Source organism: Equus przewalskii, chromosome 10 (genome assembly GCF_037783145.1).
Source record: "Equus przewalskii isolate Varuska chromosome 10, EquPr2, whole genome shotgun sequence".
Classification (NCBI taxonomy): Eukaryota; Metazoa; Chordata; class Mammalia; order Perissodactyla; family Equidae; genus Equus; species Equus przewalskii.
In genome coordinates, this window is record NC_091840.1 from 46,157,213 (window position 1) to 46,180,803 (window position 23,591).

The 23,591-nt window shown below is 47.3% G+C and overlaps 1 protein-coding gene across 42 annotated transcripts in view; it reads left to right on the forward strand.

The window, feature by feature from the left end:
• Window positions 1-23,591, forward strand: part of RAP1GAP2 (RAP1 GTPase activating protein 2) — a 211,596-nt gene that overhangs the window by 40,863 nt on the left and 147,142 nt on the right. For 4 of the 42 annotated variants that reach the window (XR_011523598.1, XR_011523593.1, XR_011523599.1 and 1 more), the window contains exon 1: window positions 2,836-2,986. The exons of 33 other annotated variants lie outside the window; for them this stretch is intronic. Coding sequence is in view for 5 of the 9 variants with exons in the window: in XM_070562985.1 (XP_070419086.1) it covers window positions 2,970-2,986 (17 nt within the window). In the remaining 4 variants the exon portion in view is untranslated. Of the gene's footprint in view, window positions 1-2,669; window positions 2,987-23,591 lie in introns of those variants that run through there. 5 more of the 42 variants (XM_070562969.1, XM_070562980.1, XM_070562990.1 and 2 more) reach the window with 5 other exon arrangements.

A 23,591-nucleotide genomic window follows, 5' to 3' on the forward strand; every position in this document is an offset into this window, starting at 1 on the left:
GAGGGATGGAGGGAAGGAGGCACGGTCAACAGGTGAGGCTCCCCCTTCTCCAGCCTGCTCTGAGGCCAGCTTGGGATAAGATCCCTTTCTGCAGTAGGTGATCCATAGCTGGACTAGATTCCCCCAGAGGAGAGCCCAGGTTGGGAGGGCCAGGTATCTAGGGTTTGCTCGTGGAGGTCCTTGGAACAGCATCCGGAGGGTGGGGACCTGAGCTGGGAGCCTTAGATGCTTTCCTCCACTTTTTTTTTCTGCTTTATCTCCCCAAAGCCCTCCTGTACATAGTTGTATATCTTAGTTGCAGGTCCTTCTAGTTGTGGGTGCTTTTTTTTTTTTATGCCCCCACGCTACCTCTCAGAGACCCCTGCTTCTTTGCTAAAGGAAGAAGTGTGTGTGCTTGTGTGTTTGTGTATCTGGTGCACAGGCTGGTAAGACATGCTCCAATCATCTGAAATGACTGTCCTATGTGGAGACGGGCCACGGTGGGACTGGGTGAGCATGGGGATGGTTCAGTGCAGCCTGTCTCCACAGCTGGGGGCACAGTATCATGCACACTCCTGATGATGGAGAAATCTAGAACCTACTGCCTTGTAGGAGAAAGAATCCAACTTTTTAACTGATGGTCCCAGTTCTTGGTCACTAGAAATGGCATTTCTGAATAGACGGAAAACACGTGCTGGAGACTAAAGTTGACTGTGTCCTCTTGTTTCTTCCTCAAGAGAGGGAGGGAGAGGGCCTGGAGGAGTGGTCTGCCCAGCACCTGGTCCTGTGGTTTGGCCAGAGGACACCCCACAGCCACCTCTATCCTAGGTTTCAGTTTTACCAGCTAAGAATTCAAAATCCTGCAGGAAGTGAGGGGACCACAGAGGGCAGGGGCAGATACAGTGTGACTCAGGGTTGCTTCCCTTAGCTCCTGGAGTCCCTGACGGCAGCTGTTGGAGTCATTGTTCATGCAGGATGGGGACTTGCTGCATTCAGAAAGGTCGATTTCTTGCTGCGTCATAGCGCTTTTAAACTCAGGGCTTCCATCCCAGTTCTGTAAGAATTATGCACCAAATCTAGAGGATTACCTTCACAGATATCTGCTTCTCCTGGGTCTTCTGTTGTTAGCAAGGCCACATTCTCATCTTGGGAGGAGAGTCAGGGCCCAGGTGTCAGTGCATCAAGTCTCTGCTTCCAGCTTTCCAGCCTTCCTTCCAGAAAGCCCATCCCTCCACAGTCCACCCCTTGATTCCAGTTTAATGACTTTTTTCATGCACTGGTTGAAGGCCATGATCACCAATTCATTTCCCCATGTTCCACCAGGTCTTTGTTTACCGTGATTATAAGAATCCTTCAGGTACCACAAAGATGTTTTAGAACTTTCTTGGGCTGCCTCATCTTAGTCAACTCCTCTCTTACACACTTAGGGCATCTGCTGAGAGCATGCTGGGATGGTCAAGGATGGAGAAGCTTGATGTTTCGGGGGGTTAGAAGGCTGAATTAGTTCAGCTCGGATTTACTGGGCACCTACATTCCAAGCCCAGTGCTAGGCCCTGGGGTTGGTGGGGAAGCAGAGATGAAAAAGACACAGACTGCTTGTGAGTGCTTGCAGCCCTGCAGGGAGACAGACATATAGACAGACGATCACAATGGAATGTGACAAGTGCTAGCAGAGATGGCCTCAGAGAGGATGGAGTAGGGCTTCCTGGAGACTTGGTGATGCCTGAGCCATTTCCAAGGGTGAGTAAGGTCAGCCCGGAGGAGAGAGAGGCACTCCAGCCAGCCCCAATGCACAGGCAGGGAGGCAAGAAATGCACAGGAGGGACCTGAGTGTGGTTATTGTTACCAGATAGCAAACAGGGGTGGCAGTGCCAGGGCAGACTGGGCCATGTCTAGGAGTATAGGACAGCTGTGTGGAGGGCTGGGCTTGCTTCTCTGGATGACTGGGAGCCATTGAAGGGTTTTAACCTGGGTCTGGGGAGTAACGTGGCCAAATTTGGGTCTGAAGGCCGCCCGGCTGCCCTCTGCCAACACATTGGAGAGGTTGGAGGCTGGGGCAGGCGCACTGGAGTTGGGGAGAGTGGGCAGACTGGAGCGCCATCAAGGAGGTGGACTTCTCAGCCTGGAGCTGGTTTGGGTGTGGGAGGTGAGGGCAAGGGAGGGGTCAAGGTGAAGACTCTCAAGTTTCCAGGTGAGCCCTTGGGTGGATGTTGGTCCAGTTTACAGAGATGAGGGAGTCAGGCTCTGAATGTACAATCTCCAGTCCCCCGTCCCGTCTCACCTCTTGTGTGGCTGGCTTAGGTCCTGACCCTTAGACCTACCCCCGCCCCCCCATAGAAGGGGACAGAGGAAGGGAACAGTGTGCCAAGGGATGTAAGAGCTGGTCTGTGGCCAGGAAGCAGGTGGAACTGGGGGTGGCCCTGGGCTCTGGCCCCCACCCCGTGCAGCTCCTGGAGCGCCTTTAGCAGGTGAGCTCCAGATGAGCACTGGCTGGTGCCACTGCCCTTGTAACTGAGAGTTGGCGAGACTGTGCATGCAGGGAGCCCACTTCAGACCTGTTCCAGGTGGGGCCGAGGGGAATGTCCCTGTTTCTGTCTCAAGGCCCTAGCTCATTGATTTCTTCAGGGTGGGCCCTGAGCCTGAGAACTGTGTTGGCATGCGTAGGTGTGTGTAGGCGTGTGTGTATGCTTGCCCATGCCGGTGGACTTGAGCTTGGAGGGCCCATGTGGGTGACTGTGTGGTGCCTTTTTTGGCTTTAGCGAGTTCCTATGGTAACCACGAACATGTCTGTTTTGGGATCTGGAGTCTTGGGGCGTGAGTGGCTACGGGGAGAAGCACGGCGGGCGGGTGCTTAGCTGGCAATTGGGCTGTGGCCTGATTTCCTTGCCAGGCACTGGAGATGCACCTGGAGGTGCCATTTGCCAGGCAGCAGGGTCTGAAAACTCCAGGGATCCGTGTGCTCCTGGCCTTCATCCTGGCCGGCCCCTGCCATGCCCAGGAAGATCTGGTGAGTCCCTGTTCTGATTCCTTGATGGACATACAGCTGCTTGGGTTTTGACCAGGTCTAGTGGGTATCTGCTGATACCCACGAGCAGGGAGCTGGCTGGCAGCTCTGGCCAGTAGGTACTGGGCATTGGGGCTCTTCTGAGGGGGGTGTGGGACTGCGGGCAGGAGGGGCTCTGCTTATTCCTGGGGTCATGTGAGGGTGTTTTCTGTGTGGCTGGTGAGATGAATGGTCCTTGGTCCGGTGGGACAGGGCTAACTGTGCTACTGTTGGGGACAAGGGCAGGGATGCAGGAGAGCAGAATGCAGATGGGGCAGCCTGTGGCCCCGGGCCTAGGCCCAGCGATCCCTGGGGGGCCCCCTTCACCCCATTCAGCTCCCTGAAAGAGTCCTTGTGGACCCCCAGGTCTCTGGCCACGCACTTGAGCTTCTTCGCAGGTCTCCCAGGCCCAGAGGCCTGCTGGCTGGCCTCGATGGGAAGGCTCAGGGTCCCATGAAGAGGAGGCCAGGATGCTCTGCCCAGCTTACTGGGAGCTGGATTTGGCCAGGGCTGGGGAAGGAGTGCTCCTGGTGGGCTTTGGAGAGAGGCTCTGACTTCCCATGTTGTGCATCCCTTGTGCTACACACTGTGGACCCCTGGGTGTGTCAGGACCCCCCCGCCCCCAAGGCTCCTGATGGATGGGGCCCAGGCAGTACTCACAGGTGTCTGGGAATGGGGAGGAGGGTGCTCCAACCCCCGTCCTCCTGCTGGCTCCTCTGGGCTGGGAGCAGGGAGTGGGGACAGGAGTGTCAGGAGGGGGTGTAGATGGACCCTCCCCCAGGAGCTAGCTGCTCTCTCTGCCTCTGAGGGGGCCCTGGGTGAGCCTATGCTGGGACGGCGGCCAGGCAGCAGGGTTGCTGGGTCTGGCTGTGGGGTTGTGGCCCTCATGAAGGGCAGGGGGAGCAAGGAGGTGGACGTTCTGTGCTTTTTACAGACCATCTAAACCTTCCCTCTCTGGATGGCAGAGTCTGAACCTAATCTTTGACAGCTCTCTCTGGGAGCATTGGGAGAGGGAGAAAGGAGCCTTTAGGGGAGATCCCCAGATCTCGGGAGTTCTTGAATCTTACAACTTGAAATAAACTCAGATTAGCTACTATGTGAATTTATTGTGCCCCTAAAACTAGTGGCCTGAGCTTGGTTACATCCAGTGATGGGGAGCTCATTACCTCGTAAGGATTTCTAGTCTATTTCAATACAGCTCTGATTGTTCAAAGCTGACCATTATTTTCACCTGGAATCTCAGTAACTGCCGTTTCTTGGTCCCCCAGCCCGCTGCTGAAATAAGGCTAATGTCTCTTTCTCCTGAGACCTTTTCAGACTTTGGAAAGTGACTCTTGTTTGCTGAGCCTTCTCCTCCCCTGGCTGGTCATCCTTGGCCCCATTGGCTGTGTTTGGGGTTTCTCACTGACTGGGCTGATCTTTGTTGGAAGAGTTTAGGTTTTCCAGGCTTCGTCTCAAAGCCTGACCAGAGGGGTTGGCTCGGAAAGCCTGCGGGAGGCCAGTGGACATGAGGATGGACAGTTAGAGGTCATGGGCTTCAACCTCCTTATTTACAGATGAGTTGTGTACACTGAGACCCCAAGCGGGGATGTTCCTAGCTTGAGATGGCACAGCTCCAAGGTGGTGGGTGCAGAACCAGGCCACGAGAAGTCAGCTCTCAGTCTCTGTGCGGTGCCTGGCTCCCTCCCTGCTTCTCCACCAACTGCTCCAGCATCACTGCTCTCTGACTTAGGGCCTCATCTCTTCTTTTTGAAGACAGACCTGATGCCTGGGGGATCAACCAGGGAGAGGGGCTGGGGGTGCACATTGCCACTCTGCGGGAACACTGCCTGTCTCACCAGATCTTCTACTTTACAAAAGAAGCTGGAAATCTGGAGTTTTAGGCAAAATCTTGACAACTAACTCAAGAATTAAAAAACAAAGCCATATGTGGCCTCTCCTGCAGGTCAGATTCTGCTCACAGAGCCACTGTGGGCCACCTCTGCTCGGGGCACGTCATCCCTCTCAAGTTTTGGCTCCTGTCTCCCCGTGGCCACTCCCTAGTCCCTTTCCCCAGGCCACCCCTTCCTGGTGCCCTGTCTCCACCTCCAGCCCCTGACCGATCATCTCCTGCTGTGTCCCCAGACTAGGCTCACTCTCAATTAACCTTTTCTTTCTTCCAGATCCAGCTCTTTCTCTGTCACTGGGTTGTGAAGCCCCTGAGTCATGGGGTCCTCTCCCGCCTTCCTCCTGGTTCAGGCCCATTATCTCCTGCCCAGACAGTGACAAAGGCTGTCTAATTAACCTCCTCCTCGGGCCTCTGCCAGCTCTGACTAATTCATCATCCCCAAAGCCATCTCTAGCTCTGCAACCCCCGCTCCAAGGAGGCCTCGATCTGCCGGGCCGATGGCAGACCTTGTTAGTGCTGATTCCACACAGGCCTGTTCCTGGGACCCGGTGCGGGGACAGCCGGTGGGAGGCTGGGCAGTTCTGAAGCATTGTGTTTATTCTCTGACGACTTCTCTTTCTGGCGTCAGCATCCACTGACTGTCTTTGGTCCACAGCAGATAGTTCGATCCTCCTGCTCCCCCACCAAGCCCTGCTTCCCCAACTTTTCCGCACTTTCTGTCACCTGGGAAGCTTTAAAAACTTGTCATGCCCAGATTGCATCCAGTTCCAGAACTGGAAATCAGAATGTCTGGGGTGGGACCCAGTGTCAGTACTTTGTAAAGATCCCCAGGTGATTGCAATATGCAGCAAAATTTGGGAACCCCTGTGCCCATGGACAAACGAGTGTGGTGACTGTCAGTGGTTCAGGTTGGGCTGGATGTTAACATGAGCTACAGGCGGGGGTGTGGGGGGTCACTCCAGGCCGGAGTTTCTGTTGACATTTGGGGCTGGGTGGTTCTTTGTTGTGGGAGCTGTCCTGTGCATTGCAGGATGAGGAGCAGCATCTCTAGCCTCTGCCCACGAGATGCCAACAACCCACCCCCAGTACTGACAATCAAAAATGTCTCCAGGCATTGCGGAGTTTCTGGGGTGGGGGTATAAAAGCTCTCCCACCCCGCTGAGAACCACTGCTGCAGACCCAGCCAGGTTCACCTTTACAGCGTCCTAAAAACTGCACAGAAGAAAAGGCTACCACTTGGTGCACCCCGTCTTGGTGGTCAATTCATGGGCTGTGGAGTCAGGCAGCTGATGTTTAAATCCTGACTCCACCAGCTCGGGGGCCTTGGGCAAGTTACTTAACCTCTTTGGGCCTCAGTACATTTCTAAGGTTTCTTTCTTCTTTTCTTGCAGCTGTGCCTCCTCTTGACCTTTAGCTCTAGCTAGATGGTGTGACTTGCTGTTTTCTGGCACTTTTCAGCCTTGACGTCTTTGCTTATGCTGTTCCCCACAGCATGAAATGCCTTTACTTCTTTCTCCTCCATCAGCATCATCCCACCCATCCTGCCACACCAGCTTAGATGCTGCTTCCTCTCTGAACACCTCCTTCCCGTGAGAATGAAGCCTTCCCTTCTCCGTGTTCCCGGAGCAGCTAGAACCTCGAGGTTACATTTAGCTGGTCACATTAGCTCCTCCTGCCCTGTGGTGGCCCGGTGGTTTCTGCCTGTGTCCCTCTCCCCATGGGGGCTGCGTCACTGTTTGTTGTTCAGGTGAGGTGGCCGACTCCTTCCTGCCTTGGGCTGAGCTGTGAACCAGCAGGTTACCGCAGTGTCACCCCCCCGCCTCACGCCCAGCTCATTCTGAGAGGGTGGAGTGGGTGGAAATCCGTGCTTGGCAGGCCACAAAGCCACATAACTGACTTTGGAGCCCTGCCCTGGGCTGTGTGTGTGTGACGGCAGCCATTGCACTTTCTTGGTTACCTTGCCACTAGCAGATGCCTTCTGGAACCGAGGAGCTTTGAGCTACAGACTTCCCCAGGCCCATTTCTGGGCCCAGGAGTAGCCCCTGTCCCCGCCCTGCCATGTCCTGTCCAACCTTGTCCGCCAGCTCAACCCAGTGCTGGACCCATGGTTGCCTCCCCTGGCTGCAGTGCAGACCCAGCCCGGGGATTCTGCTTCCTCAGGCCTGGGTGGGGCCCAGGAAGCCTGTGTGTTCTCAGGACCAGAGGTGGTGCTTCTGAGGCTGCTGGGTTTGCAGCTGTTTGGGAACCAGTGACATTTAAAGTTCTCTTTCCCCACAATGCAGATTCAGTGGTTAGGTTCATATGTTCTGGGTGACCTTGGGTAAGTGACACAACCTCTCTGTGCCTCTGTTTCTTTATCTGGGAATAATTATAGTACCTACATGTAGGTACTATTGTTGTGAAGTTTAAAGGAGATCATCTGGGTGAAGCCTGGAGCACAGTGCCTGGTATGTAGTTAACAGTTGGTAGATGTTCTCTACCTTCATATTTCTGACATTAGTAAGAATAATCCTGGGCTGTGTGGACACATGTAATCACATGCCATACCTGCACCGGCAAACTGGAGCGACGTTCCCTCAGACCCAAGCCTGGGGACAGACCTGTGCAGGTGGCGATCCCTGCAGGCATGTGTGAACGCACGGTCACTCGATAAACATATCTGGAGGGCAGACATGTGTGTAGACGAGGCCTGGACGATTGGGGCTTTTATTTTATTCACACTCTGACGTTCTTCCTGGAGTTAACAGCACCTGGGCTGAGCTCTGGGAGCCTGAGGTGCCCCTTGTTTCCATAGCAACACAATGCAGTGAAAATAGGAGGAGGAGGAGTGAAGAGATGGAAAAGGCCTGAGCCGCCTTGGAGGGGCGTCCTGCCTGCCGCGGGCCTTGTGTCCACATCCTTGGCCATACGGAGCCTCTGGTTTTGTTTATTTGTTTTTTAGAATAATGACGTGGCAAACGTTTGAGTACTCATGACTCAGTAGAAGTGACAGCTGTTAACATTTTGTTGCATCAAACCTTTTTTTTATTGTTGTAACATATATATAACGTAAACTTACTCTTTTAACCATTTTTAAGTGTACCATTCAGTGGCATTAAGCACATTTATAGTGTTGCATGACTATCACCACTCTCCATTTCGTCAACTTTTGCATCCTCTCAGACTGAAACTCTGTACCCATTAAACACTAACTCCACATTCCCCCTCCCCACAGCTGCTGGCAGCCGCCGTTCTGCTTTCTGTCTCGATGAATTTGACAATCCTAGGGACCTCAAATAAGTGAAATCGTGCAGTATTTGTCCTTTCGTGTCTGACTTATTTCATTTAGCATAATGTCACAAGGCTCATCCATGTTGTAGCAGGTGTCAGAATTTCCTTCCTTATAAGGCTGAATAATATCCCATTGTGTGCATATGCCACATTTTCTTTATCCAGTCAGCTGGCGATGACACTTGGGTTGCTTCCACTTTCGTCTGTTGTGAGTGATGCTGCTGTGAACACTGGTGCACTGACGTCTGTTTGAGTCCCTGCTTTCAGTTCTTTTGGGTTATACCCACAAGCTGCATTGCTGGATCGTATGGTAATTCTATAGCTAACTTTTTGAGTTTTTTTTTAAGAATAAAAGAAATAAAACGTCATAAAGTTAAATTCTTGCCATCGTTCCTTCTCAGCCCCATCACTCTGTCTCCCCCATCCAGAGAGGGGAGCAGTCTCGGGAATTTGGTGTGTTTTTCTCAATGCACATTTTTAATTCTCTCACACCCATGGATAGGTATCTAGAAACACTATACAGTATTTTGTGTGTATTTAAAATTCACACGCATGATGTCCTTTTGAATTTATGTGAGTGTCGTGGTGGTGTTCTGGCATCAGAATGCTGGGGTTCAGATCTTGGCTCTGCCACTTACTAGCTGAGAGACCTCTAACCCTTTTTGTAGGATTATTTTGGGGATCACGTAAGCTGACATGTCCAGTGCTTAGAACGGTGTGGGGCTGCAGAGCGCACTGGATGTGGGAGTTGTTACCATATAGTTTTGCGTTTGTGCCCCTCCACATGGATTTTGGAATCTCTCCATGGTGTCGTAGATCCAGTTCCTTCTTTTTAATTGCCATGTAGTATTTATATCACCCCCATCATGTCTCCTATTGGTGGACTCTTAGGTTGTTTCCGTTTTCTTCTATTGCAAACAATCCTGTAGCGACTGTGTGTTTGTGTGCTTGGGCGGGGCTGCAGGGCTGGGGAGGTCCTAGACGCAGAGCCGTTGGGTTCCAGCTCTAGTGGGTGTAGCCAGATTGCCCTAAAGCCAGGTTTTACCATTTGCACTCCTACCTGGGGTGTGTGAAAATTCCAAGGGAGTCCTCTTCCCCGTGTCCTCACTGATATTTAATTTTTACATTGATTTAATCGACCCCAGCAGGTTTTATTTCATTCTTTATTACACAAACATGAATGTAACTCTGAATAAGCGAATGGAAACCCTCATGGCTTCTTTCAGTCTCTCTCCACAGGCCCGCATGGGTGTGCCTCTGTTCTTTTATCTGCGTTGTATCACAAGCATTTCCCCACATTGGTAGTCTTTTTTTCTCCTTTTAAAAATAGCGTTTTCCCCTGATTATAAAAATAGTACATGCTCACTGTAGAAGACTTAGAAAGTACGTACAGATATTGAGATGAAAAAATAAAAACCCATGACCTAGCATCCCAAATGTTATCATTTAAAAAATTTATTTTATTGAGGTCCTAATGGTTTATAATATTGTGTAATTTGAGGTGTACATTCTTATATATCAATGTCTGTATAGACTACATCATGCTCACACCAATAGTCTAGTTTCTATCCATCACCATACATATGTGCCCCTTTACCCCTTTCGCCCACACCCCTACTCCTTCCCCTCTAGTAACCACTAATCTGTTCTCTTTATCTATGCGTTTGTTTATCTTCCATATATGAGTGAAATCATGTGGTGCTTATCTTTCTCTGTCTGGTTTATTTCTCTTAACATCAAACCCTCAAGGTCCATCCATGTTGTTGCAAATGGGAGGACTTGTCTTTTTTTTTGAGGAAGATTAGCCCTGAGCTAACATCTGCTGCCAATCCTCCTCTTTTTGCTGAGGAATACTAGCCCTGAGCTAACATCCGTGCCCATCTTCCTCTACTTTATATGTGGGACGTCTACCACAGCATGGCTTGCCAAGTGGTGCCATGTCCGCACCCAGGATTTGAACTGGCGAACCCCGGGCCGCTGAAGTGGAACATGAGCACTTAACCATTGCGCCACCAGCCGGCCCCAACTTTGTCTTTTTTTATGGCTGAGCAGTATTCCATTGTATGCATACCACATCTTCTTTATCCATTCAGCATTTGATGGGCACTTGGGATATTTCCACATCTTGACTATTGTCAGTAATGCTGCAGTGAACATAAGGGTGCATAAATCTCTTTGAGTTGTTGATTTCAAGTTCTTTGGATAAATACCCAGTAGTGGGATAGCTGGATTGTGTGGTATTTCTATTTTTAATATTTTGAGAAATCTCCATACTGTTTTCCACAGTGGCTGCACCAGTTTGCGTTCCCACCAGCAGTGTATGAGGGTTCCCTTTTCTCCACAACCTCTCCAACATTTGTTTTGTCTTGTTAATTAGAACCATTCTGACAGGTTTCAGGTGATATCTCATTGTAGTTTTGATTTGCATTTCCCTAGTAATTAATGATGTTGAACATCTTTTTATGTGCCTGTTGGCCATCTGTGTTTCTTCTTTGGAAAAATGTCTGTTCATGTCCTCTGCCCATTTTTTGATCAGGTTCGTTTGTTTTTTTGTTGTTGAGTTATTGGAGTTCTTTATATATTTTGGAAGTTAACCCCTTGTTCGATATGTGATTTGCAAATATTTTCTCCCAATTGGTGGGTTGTCTTTTTGTTTTGTTCCTGTTTCCTTTGCCTTGCAGAAGTTCTTTAGTCTGATGTAGTCCCATTTGTTTACTTTTTGTTTTGTTTCTCTTGCCTGAGTAAACATGGTATTAAAAAATATGCTAAGACTGATGTCAAAGAGTGTACTGCCTATATTTTCTTCTTGGAGTTTTATGGTTTCAGGTCTTACCTTCAAGTCCTTAATCCATTTTGAGTTAATTTTTGTGTGTGGTGAAAGATAATGGTCTACATTCATTCTTTTGCATGTGGCTGTCCAGTTTTGCCAGCATCATTTATTGAAGAGACTTCCCTCTCTCCATTGTATGTCCTTGGCTCCTTTGTTGAAGATTAGCTGTCTGTAGATGTGTGGTTTTACTTCTGGGCTTTCCGTTCTATCCATTGATCTGTTTGTCTGTTTTTGTGCTGGTACCATGGTGTTTTGATTACTATGGCTTTGTAGTATATTTTGAAGTCAGGGATTGTGATGCCTCTAGTTTTGTTCTTTTCTCTCAGGGTTGCTTTGGCTATTCAGGGTCTTTTGTTGTTCCATATAAATTTTAGGATTCTTTGTTTTATTTCCATGAAGAATGTCATTGGGATTCTGATTGGGATTGCGTGGAATCTGTAGATAGGTAATCTGCTTTAGGTAATATGGACATTTTAACTTGTTTATTCTTCCAATCCATGAGCTTGGAATATCTTTCCATTTCTTTATATCTTCTTCAATTTCTTTCAATAATGTCTTATAGTTTTCAGTGTATAGGTCTTTCACCTCCTTGGTTAAATTTTTTCCTAGATATTTTATTCTTTTTATTGCCATTGTAGGTGGGATTGTATTTTGACTTCTCTTTCTGCCAGTTTGTTATTAGTCTGTAAAAATGCAACTGATTTTGATAAGTTGATTTTGTACCTTGCAACTTTGCTGTAGTTGTTGATTATTGCTAATAGTTTTCTCGTATATTATTTAGGGTTTTCTATATATAGAATCGTGTCATCTGCAAACAGCAAGAGTTTTACTTCTTCCTTTCCAATCTGGATACCTTTTATTTCTTTTTCTTGCCTAATTGCTCTGGCCAAAACCTTCAGTACTATGTTGAATAGGAGTGGCAAGACCGGGCACCTTTGTCTTGTTCCTGTTCTCAGAGGAATGGCTTTCAATTTTTCACTGTTAAGTATGATGCTGGCTGTGGGTTTGTCATATATGGCTTTTATTATGTTGAGATACTTTCCTTCTATATCCATTTTATTGAGGATTTTTATCATAAATGGATGTTGGATCTTGTCAAATTCTTTCTCTGCATCTATTGAGATGATCGCATGATTTTTATTCCTCATTTTGTTAATGTGGTGTATCACATTGATTAATTTGCAGATGTTGAACTATCCATGCATTCCTGGTATAAATCCCACTGGATCATGGTGTATGATCCTTTTAATGTATTGCTGTATTTTATTTGCCAATATTTTGTTGAGGATTTTGGCATCTATGTTCATCAGTACTATTGGCCTATAATTTTCCTTCTTTGTGTTGTCCTTTTCTGGTTTTGTTATCAGGGTAATGTTGGCCTCATAGAATGCGTTAAGGAGCATTCCATCTTCTTCAATTTTTTGGAATAGTTTGAGAAGGATAGGTATTAAATCTTGTTTGAATGTTTGGTTAATTCTCCAGAGAAGCCATCTGGTCCTGGACTTTTGTTTTTTGGGAGGTTTTTGATTGCTGTTTCTATGTCTTTACTTGTGATTGGTCTATTCAGATTCTCTATTTCTTCTTGATTCAGTTTTGGGAGGTTGTATGTGTCGAAGAATTTATCCATTTCTTCTAGGTTATCCAATTTGTTGGCATATAGTTTTTCATAGTATTCTCTTATAATCATTTGTATATCTGTTGTAATTGCTCCTCTTTCATTTTTAATTTTATTTGTGCCTTTTCTCTTCTTTTCTTAGTGAGTCTGGCTAAGGGCTTGTCAATTTTGTTTATCATCTCAAAGAACCAGCTCTTAGTTTTATTGATCCTTTCTGTTGTTTTTTCAGTCTCTATTTCATTTATTTCTGCTCTAATTTTATTATTTCCCCCCTTTTGCTGACTTTGGGCTTTGTTTGTTCTTCTTTTTCTAGTTTGTTAGGTGTAGTTTAAGATTGTTTATTTGAGATTTTTCTTGTTTGTTGAGATAGGCCTGTATTGCTATAAATTTTCTTCTTAGCACCACTTTTGCTGTATCCCATAGGAGTTGGTATGTTGTGTTTTCATCTTCATTTGTCTCTAGATATTTTTTTATTTCTCCTTTGATTTCTAAATTGACCAAATGTTATCATTTTGATGCATCTCTTTACAGTCTATTTATGCCTTTTAGCTTCCTTTTAAAACTTATTATATAATTTTCATTTTCAACATCATTAAATACTCTTTAAAAACATGATTAAAAATATTGCATATATCCTATCATTATGATGTTCCATAATTTATTTAACCATTACTTTATTTTTACATGTTAAGATTGTTTTCAATTTTTAGCTATTAAGAAATGCTGCAAAAACATCCTTGCATATAAATCTTTGTATGTATCTTTATTTCCTTTTGCTACCACTAAAGGTAAAATGTTTTCACACATTTATTTTTAAAATTTTTTGAGAAAATATTTCATGATTTTGGAATGTTCATGTTTTTCTTGTTGAGTCACTAGAGCTCTCTTTTAACTAAAGTTGTTGACCCTTTGTCGTTCATATTTTTATTTCCAAATAATCTTTCTCAGTTTACCCTTTGCCCATAAATTTGATTCTGTTGTTTTTTAGCACAAAATTTTTTTTTTATTCAAAAAAATATTTATTTATTTATTTATTTTATTTTTTATTTTTTTTATTTTTTTTTTATTATTTTTTATTTTATTTTATTATTTTTTTTATTAATGTTATGATAGATTACATTTAGCACAAAATTTTTAAACTTTAAACTTTAAACTTTAAGGTAGTAAAATCTGTCAGTCATTTGTGACCTCTTTTGTTACTTTTATGCTTAGAAAAGTCCTTCTCCATCCAGAAAGTTGATGGTTCCATATATATATATATAAACAGTTTTCTTTTCTTTTCACATTTAACTCTTCAAGTCATTTGGAATTTAATTTGGGGTAAGATGAGAGAAGAAATTATAATTTTATTTTTTTTCAAATAATCAGTCCAGCACTACACTTTAGTTCCAGCACTGTACTTTAATTTTCCATTTCCATAACTAAATTCTTACATATCCAGAGATACATATGTGGGTTTCTCTTTGATTCCATTGACCTATCTGCTGAAACTTGTACTGGCTCAGAGGTGCAAAAGAGCCAGGTTTGCTCAAGTGATGTGTACGGCTGGGTCTCGGAGGAGTGGGGGTTCAGGTCCTGGGGTGTGGCGGGGGGCTTCGAAGGTCAGACTTTAGAGTAAGTAGAATTTGTTTAGTGATGGGGAGATAGTTGGAGGTTTAGAGCTGAGGTCTGGAGGGACTCCCCCAGAGCTTTATAGGAAGGTCCCTGTGACTGCTGGGGTAGGCCCAGTGGGACCCTGTTGACGCGGGTGGAATTGGACCAGCAATGGCTCAAGAGAGAGATGGAGGGGCTTCAAGTGTGGTGTGGAAACAGACAGATGGCTGCAATAAGCTGCGGGGTAGAGTCTGCAAAACGTGGAGGCAGACTGGACTTGGGCTGGGCAGAAATGGGAGAGCTAAAGTGTATGCCCTGGTGTGCCATCTGAGTGACCCAGATAATTGTTCTATTAATCAAGTTTGTTTTCAGGTTGTAAAAACTTACATGATGATGGTTTAATATAAAGCTATCTAGTACCAATAATAGTTTTAGCAAACATTGCGTGTTCATTCTGTGCAACTGCACTGTGTGAAATGCTTTTACATATGCATTGTCTTGGTCTTCACTCAATCCCTATGAGATATGTGCTCTGATTCCTATTTCACAGATGACAGAAATTAGCTCAGAGAGGTTGTCACTTGCTTAAGGTCACACAGCTGGTAATCTGGGAACTGAACCAGATTTAACTGTCTATAAACCCATGCTTGTGTCTGCAGTAAGGAGGCCCAGAAAGGCCCTGCGTAGCTCCTCAGTCACATGGGATCCCAGCTCTTCCAGGACAGGACGTGCACCATCCTCGGAGCATGGTGCACTGCCTGGGACCCACTAGCAACTCTAGGGGCCTGCTTCCTCTTGTCTTTCACTAACAGACGTCCACTGCTTCCTACTGCCTTCCTGTGTGTGTTTTGTATGCATATGCCCTGGAACAGGATCCAGTTGGTCATCATCTGATTGGTCAGGACTCTTTGTGGAAGTGGCCAGAAACCAGGTCAAACCAGCCTACATGAAGAGGGAGTGTCTTGGTTCTCGTAACTGGGAGGTCCAGGGAGTCGGTCTATCTGACTTGAGGCATAGCTGGATCCCAGGGCTTAAGCAATCCTCCAGACCAGGGCTGTCCAATGTGGTCATATGTGGCAATTTAAATTTAAATTAATTAAAATTAAGTTCCATTAAAAATTTAGTTCCCCAGTCACACTAGCCACATTCCAAGTGCTCAATAGTACAAGTGGCTAGTGGCCACCATACTGGACAGCACAGATATATTGAACAGCACAGATACAGAACATTCCCATCGTCACAGGAGATTCTGTTGGACAGTGCTGGTCGAGATTGAAGGCCAGACTCCCCTGAGGGTCTTCCAAGGGCCGGACAAGCCCAGAGATCCTACCCAGTCTGTGACTTGTCGCACGCTGCAGAGACATTCTCAGACCTGCAGACCAGGAGATGAATGAGCTGCACAAATCCAGTGCCACTAGGTGGCACCGAGGAGACAGTATCTTGGGCTCACACACAGCTCTCGTCTCCTTGGGCCTGCGAACAGGGGCAGAGAGAATTGTTTGACATCCAGTTCAAGCGTAATTCTAAGTCCTGCCTTCACACTCAGACACCCACACATAGGTACATGCATTCTAGATGTGACCACACCTGTCACTCAAGGTCACACACACTCTCAGAAACACAGTGCCCCAAACAGCACAAGCATGGTCGGTGCCACGTTCCATCATAACAGCAACAAAAATAGCTGCGAGTTCTGGAGCAGCAGCTCTGTAACCTCATTCTGTCCTCACAAGTGTCCTGTGCAATGGTTCCTGCTCTTCTCCCCATTTTACACTGGAAGAAACCAAGGCTCGGGGTGTGACGCAGCTGGGGTTCGGCCAGGGTAGCCTGACTCCGTAGGCGTCATCCTTCTGTTCTCTTGATCATGCTGAATTCTGAGCCCAGGGCCAAAGGCCGACCCAGTGATGACACTCAGACACACAGGTTCAGGCGTGGAAAGATGGAATTGTGCTCCACATTTGCACAAACACACACATCAATGCTGCTGGTCCCACTGAGGCTCGAGGGGCATAGGAAGTAATGGAGGGAATTAAAATGGGGAGAGTGATGTTTGCTGCTTCCCAGGGCTGCGAGGCCCAGGTGTGTGGAAAACCTTGTGGTAAACTGTAAAAGCTGTGAACAGAGGTGGTTGTACCTGGGTCCAGAGTGTTTGGGTGTTATGGGGCTGGAGCTGAGGCTGGCTTCCTGATACCTGATCTCTGGCACTTTCTCTGTTTACACTTGAACCCAGGACTTCCAGGTGCTGCTGTAGAAGTTCTGTCAGCCAGGGTGTTGGACGCACTCCCTCCTTCTTTTGGGACCCTGTTAGTTTCCAGTCACGTGGGTCTGGGAGGGCTGTGCTCAGAGAAGACACATAAGACACCTGTGTCTTATCTGGTTGTGGTCTCTCACCCTGGAGCCCAAGTTCCTGGGAGTGAACTGGGGCCGAAGTTTGTCAGGGGAGCCCCAGGAACGTGTGCACGCCCTGCCTCCCAAATGGTGTGGGTTCAGGAATTTATAAGTGTCTGAGAAAGAAAATCTGTTAAGATTCTAATTCAGTTAAAAAATCCTTGTTGCCTTTATCCGTCTCGTGGTGTTTCACCATCTGCTGTCAGTCACCTGCAAGGACTGAGTAGATGGCATTGTGTCTGCCGTGGAGGGGCCTTGAGCATTCAGAGTAATGCGGGCTGACTGCAGCTTCCCCAGAAGCTGTGCATGGCTCATTCCCCTCAGGTTAGCTGTCCAGAGACCAGCGAGTCCAAGTCAGAAGAGGCGGCTGTGTTCCTGTGTGGCCGTGTAACAAATAAGGCCGCTGGAAAGACTGCAGAACAATACTGCAGCAATTACTGATCGGACGGAGCATGGAGACAACAAAATGCAATAGGAAATAGTGTATTGACTGCAAATTTTGTTGACTGAGCTGAAGTAAGGAGGCTTCTCGTGCTGGAGAAGAGGAGGAGGAGGTAGGTGGAGACACCTGTGGCAATTCTGAAGGGAAGACCTAGAGTCTTTGAGGGGCGCCTCTGTACAGTGCCTCATTTCCCCTAAAGACTTCCCATGCCGCCACCTCCCCCCATTTAAACATAGGCTTATCACTCTCTTTTCTCTCACCTGTCATGGCAGGGTCCTTTTGGGCTCACAATTTGGACAGGAGGATGGAGAGGAAGAGAGAAGGAGAAACTTTGCTGATATCACTGGATCAGAACTGGAATAGAGAAAGCAAGGACACAGGGTGCTCTTGTCTTTGAGCTGTGAGCAACACCGAGGTCCCACGCAGGAGAAATGAAGGCGTTTGTTTATCTAATAAGTATTTGTTGGGTGCCTACCTTGTGCCAGCCTCTGTCCTAGGTGCTGGGGATCCTGGCTTTGCCACCCACTAATGAAGTTACATTGGACAAGCCTTGAACCTCCCTGAGCTTCTGTTTCCCCATCTGGAAGGTGAAGATGATGGGTCCCTACCTCCTAGGGATGTTTGAGGATTAAATGAGCTCACACATGAAAAGTACTTAGTATAGTCTTTAGTGCTCAGGACTGTGGCCATTGCTGAAGACACTGAGGCTGGTTAGATGATTCAGGGCCTGGTCTCTGCATCCAAGGAACTCACAGTCTATGAGGGAGATAGACAATTTTTTTTTTCTGTGAGGGTGATTAGCTCTGAGCTGTTGCCAATCTTCCTCTTTTTCCTTGATGACAATTGTCACTGAGTAACATCTGTGACAATTGTCCTCTACTTTGTATGTGGGATGCTGTCACAGCATGGCTTGATGAGTGCTGTGTAGGTCTGCACCTGAGATCCAAACACCCTGGGCTGCAGAAGCAGAGCATGCAAACTTAACCACTATACCACTGGGCTGGCCCCGGAAGATAGACATTTCATAGCCAGTGGCAAAGTGTGAGGCAATGCTGGTAGAGATATGGCAGAAGCAGTGAATTCTTCCTGGTGGAATCAGGGAGGGCTTCCTGAAGGAGGTAGCATTTGAAGGTTAAAAGGAATCCTTTAGGAAGGGAGGGTTGCAGGGGGCATTCAGACTGAGGGAACGGCAAGGGCAAAGCACAGGTTGGGGAAGCATATGGAGCTGTTTGAGAAACACTGGCAGGAACCAGCACTGAGGCAAGTGTGAGATCTGCTCAGGGAGGGTCTTGAATGTGGTACTGAGGAGGTGACATGTGCCCCGAAAGAGTGAGATGGGGAGCCCTCTGTCTCCTAATTGACTTGGAAGGCAGCTTTGGGAGTCCTGGCGATAGATTAGGGAGGCAAGGAAACTTGCTCCTGAGGAACCTGAGGGTGGCCTGGGGCTGGAAGGGAGGGGCCGGTCTAGGGTGGAATCATCAGACCAGGTATCTGATCCACCTGAGGAGTGTGAGAGGAGGAGCTGGTAGAAACTGGGGTTCCACACCCAGGGGATTTGCAGAGTTGCCGCGGGCGTCACTGGGCCAGGAGTGCAGGAGGGAGGCCTGGTTTGCAGGGAGATAATGACTTTGGCCCTGAGCAGGGTGAGTTGGAGGAGCTTATGGGTCGTCCCTGCGGAGTTTGGAGTTGGGTTCCTGAGCTCGAATGAATATGGAGCTGTTCACTCACCAAGGCTCATTGCCAAGGCCTGGTCTGAGCGCAAATCACACAAAAGTGGACCGTGAAGATCCTCTCGGGCCTCGCGTACTTTCTAATGCCGGAGACAGACGGGAACAGAATAAAGAACCCAGGTGGTGGTTTCCAGTAATGCCCAGTCCCTGAAGGAAACAGAACAGTGAGGTGATGGGGGGCGGGCACAGGGGGCGGCTTTAGGTGGGTGGTCAGGACCAGCCTCTCCGTAAAAGTGACGTTTGAGTGGAGACCTGAAGTAAGAGGAGCCAGCCATGAGGATATCTGGGAGAAGACATTCCAGGCAGTGGGAACAGCACGTACAAAGGCCTTGAGGCGGCAACAGCTTGGCCACTGTGAAGATAAGGAAGAAGGAGGGGTGGGGGATGGGATGGGAGGTGGCTGGCTTGTCCCCGGGTGGTGGGCAAGATGGGAACACAGACAGTTTTCCCCTGAGCCAGAAGGTGGCGCTGTTAGCCCAGGACTGCCTGCTCCCGGGCTGGCCAGGCGGGCAGGTGGGAGAGCAGGTGCCTTGACCTCAGGTTTCTCACTTGCCCTGTGCACTCTTGCCCTCTGGGGAGATGAGGTCGGTGTAGGTGGGAGCCCTGGCCAAGGCCAGAAGAGCAGCTGAGGATTTCCTGACTGTTCTCCCTCTGCTGTGTTGTTTTTCAGTGTTTCTTTGCTCATGTCTCCACTGGTGACTGTTCCCTCCCCGTTTCTGGGTTCTGTGTCTTTCCTCTCCCTTTGTTTCTCTTACTCTCTCTTCAGTCTCTGCTCCTCCCCTCTCCCACTGCGCCCTGGTGCAGCTGGTTCCTGTCTCAAAGATTAATTGCTCGCTTTCCTGAGGTGGTTCAGGTGGAGGACCCGGTGAGGAGGGTCAGGGAGACGCCCCTCCGTTTCTCTGTGCCTACCCCTCCTTCCCGGGGCGTCTGTTCTCCATGAAAGGGAAGGCCAGGGCTTGGGGAGTGACCCCATCAGTAGAGAATGTTTCTGGGACCCCTCATCCAGCACCCCTCAGGCCCACCTCCCAGTGCTTCGCCTGGCTCACCTCCAGCAACTCACCCCTGACAGTGGGAACCAGGGCTTGAGCTGAGACAGGAGAACGGGACAGCAAAACAGATGGCATGAAACAGCAGGAGAGCCTACCGCCGGGACTGTTACGAAAGGGTCATTTTAGTTGACAAAGATAAAGCGTCTACCCTACCCCACATTTAGGGCATGCCTTTTGAGTGATTTCTCAGTGGAGAGCGAACTGGCCGCAGCCTGGTGTTGACCTCTGGCTGTCATCCGTCAAGGTTAAGGCTGTTGGGTGAGCACAGCGGTTAGGAGTGTGGTCCCTTACAGCCTCCTGCTGGCGAGGAGTCCAGCTCTGCACCTTACCATGGGCCCTGGGCAATCGTTAACCTTGCTGTCTCTCGGCTGCTACACTGTCAAGTGGGAGTGAGAGTAGTAACATCGTGTAGGTTGTCTTGAGGGTTAGTTGAGCCAACATGTATAAGGTGCTTCCAACAGTACACATGATAAATGCAATGAAATTGCTTGCTGTAATAATAATTATTTATTAACCATAATATGTTTATACTTACAATATATTATTAACTAATTGAAGTTAATATAACAGCAATAGATGGTAACGTGTTATTAGAATAATATATAGAGCTCCCTGGTTTGCCCAGAAAACAGGACCCAGACACTTGCTTCCAGCAGAACTCACCTTCCCATGCTTGTGCTTAAATACAAAATGATTCTCCATGCGCGCAGGTCTGTGTTGTTGCTGGAAAGATAACACAAGGTTAAAGAAAATATTCAGAAAACGGACCAAAAAGCTCCTGTAATTGATCCTCTCTTCCTAACACAGAAATTAGTTACAAGTTTGCATTGAGGTAGGCCAGCGGTTCTCAAAGTGGACTGCCTGGGGTACTTGTTAAAATGCAGATTCCTGGGCTCTACCTCCGACCCGCGAAACTGGAATTTGGAGGGTGGAGCTGGGCAACCTGCAGCTTTCAGCGTGAGGCTCACGGCTGGAAATCCTGAGCGTCAGTGGATTCCACCTGTGCCGTCATCAGCCATTCTGTTCACCTGAAGGTTGGCCACCTGCACTAACTTGTCATTGTCCTGAGACCCATTTTGGCCCCTGTGCGAGAGGGACCGGTGTGGAGGAGCATCTGAGGGAGAAAGCCCACCAACTGCCCGGCAGCCTTGTCTCCAGGGCAGAAAGAAATGAACTGATCCCCTCTGAGTGGGCATTTATGTTGCTTCAAATTCTCCACTCCCAGGAATACCACTGGAACAACCATCTTGGCGTGTGTAGTTTCTTGCATGTGCAGAAATTATTTCCTTAGGATGTAATCCCAAGAATGGAATAACTGGCCCAAAGGGTCTCAACTTCTGTGTTTATGACTAATGCTGAGTGTTTCCGCGATGCTGTCTAAAGTATGACCAGTGCTATTCATTTATTTACAATTTATTTTGGATAGTACTCATATTTGTACATATTTAGTCCAAAACCCGAAATGATATAAAAATATATATGGTGAGAATATTTGTTCCTGCTCCAATCCACCCTGTCACCTCCTTAAATCCACCTCTCAGGTTCTTTCCAGTGCTTCTGTGTTCCTATATAATATAAACACATTCTTCTCATCTCCATTTCTTACATAAAAGGTAATATCCCACACAATGCTGTTTGACATCTTACTTTTCTCACTGGAGAACATGTCTGGTAGATCTTTCCATTTCCATCCACTGAAAGCCTGTTCTCCTCCTCCCTCATTTTTTTTTATAACTGTATAGTATTTCACATGTGGATTGACTTTTAGAAATTGATGATTCTTTTAAGAAGCTTAATTTTGTATTACACGAGTAATATATGAATACCTTAGAAAACCCCGGAACATTAAGGGTGAAGTCTTCCCTGGGCAGCAATGCCACGCCTCTCCTCTCTTCCCCAGAGAAGTGACTGCTCAGTGTTTGGTGTATATTTGTCTAGATATTTAAAAAATATTTTTACATGCATCTTAAGTAACCATGGATGTCCATACCTATAGATTTAGCTCGTTCCTTCTAACCATTGTATAGTATCTAGGTTTTGAATATATGTTGTCCTACTTATCAGTCCCCTCTAAATGGTAGTTTCTGGTATTTTTTTAGTCTTACGGAAAGTGTTGCAGTGAATGTACTCGTACTGGTCTCTATACATACTGAGAGTGTGTCTCTAGATTTGAGTAAATCTTAGAGGTCATATTTGCTAGGTGATAGGGTAGGTGACTTTATTTTAATCATACTGCTAAAGTGCCCTCTAGTTTCTACCCCCACCACTAGCAGGCATGTAGATTTTGCCTGTCTGTTGGCTGAAACGTCCTATCTCTTTGTTGTGATTGCATTTCTCTGATTTCACGCCCTCTGAGTTTCTCCAGCTGTGCAATGCCCCGCCACCCCTCTGCCCAGACCAGCACAGGCCTTGTAAGTCAGCGGACTGTTGCCCTCTGAAGTTCCTGCACCTGCCTGGGGTCTTTGCAGGATGGTCTTTGTTGAGAATATCCTCAACCTCTCCCTTTTCAGAAGCCCCAGGAAACCAGGGAGGTCTTTTTGACCAGAGAGGTGGCTAGCAAGTTGACTGTGAGACTGAATGCGCTGACCTCCTCAGCCAAGTTCAGAGGGGCTGGCCTTGGCTTCTCCTCCGTTCACAGTTATTAAGGCACAGGTTCTGCCCTGAGGGGCCCTTGGTTAGCCACAGCTTAGATCCCAAATGCGCTTCCTTTGCTGATGGAACCAGGAGGCTAATTCTCTTTGGGCTAGTCCACGAATGTTGCCTGTCAATCTCATACGCAAGGTCAAGTTCTAAGGACTGGGTCCCCTGAGAACTGGGCAGTTGGGTGGGAAGGGGGTGACCTTGGAGACAGTCTCTGTCACCCACACCCCCCTCCTTAGAAAGGACCTTAAGGTAGAAAGGACTATCTCATCTAGGCCTCTGCCTTCAGTTCCTAACCCCTAAGAACTATACTACTCCATCCGCCTCAGTGCTCATACTGCATCTCGTGCGTGTGTATAGAAACTTCAGCCCTGGTTTTGTAGCTGAGAAAACAGACTAGGAAAGGGATGTACAGATAATGAGAGGACAGATCTGCTCCAGAAGCTGGTTCTGCTGACTCTGGCCCAGTTCTCTTTGCACACCAGTCTGCTGTGTTGCAGAATGCATGCATGCATGTGTGTACACGTGCGGTTGCTGCACGTGTGCGCTAGGTATGTGAAGATTTGAGGACAGGTATAGGCAAGGGTGATGTAGGTTTTTTTCCACTTTTTGTTTTGAAAATGACCAACCTATGCAAAAATGAGACTAGTGCAATGAGACCTGTATTCACCAAGCTTCACCACTTATTGACGTTTACCGCCGTTGTTCTCTGTACAATGATAGTAAAACAGAGAAAGTGAGTGGCAGACATCATGATACTTCGTACCTAAATACTTCAGCAGATGTTTCCTCCAAATACTGTCATGTTCTGACATAACTACAATACTATTATCATGTATAAGAAAATTAATATTAATTTAATAATATAACAATGTACAGTTCGTATCTAAACGTTTCCCAAATTTAAATATGGATTGTATATTAGATTATGTTATTGATTTATTATTAATGGTCGCTCGTTGCACTGGGTTGTCACACTTCTTTAGTCTCTTTAAATATAGAACAGCAGACCTGGCAAAGTTGTTTTGTAGAATGTCCTACATTTTGGATTTGTCTGAATGTTCCTTTTTTTTCACCATTTTCCTTGAAAAGTCCTTGATTTTACTGAAGAAAGATGAAATAAG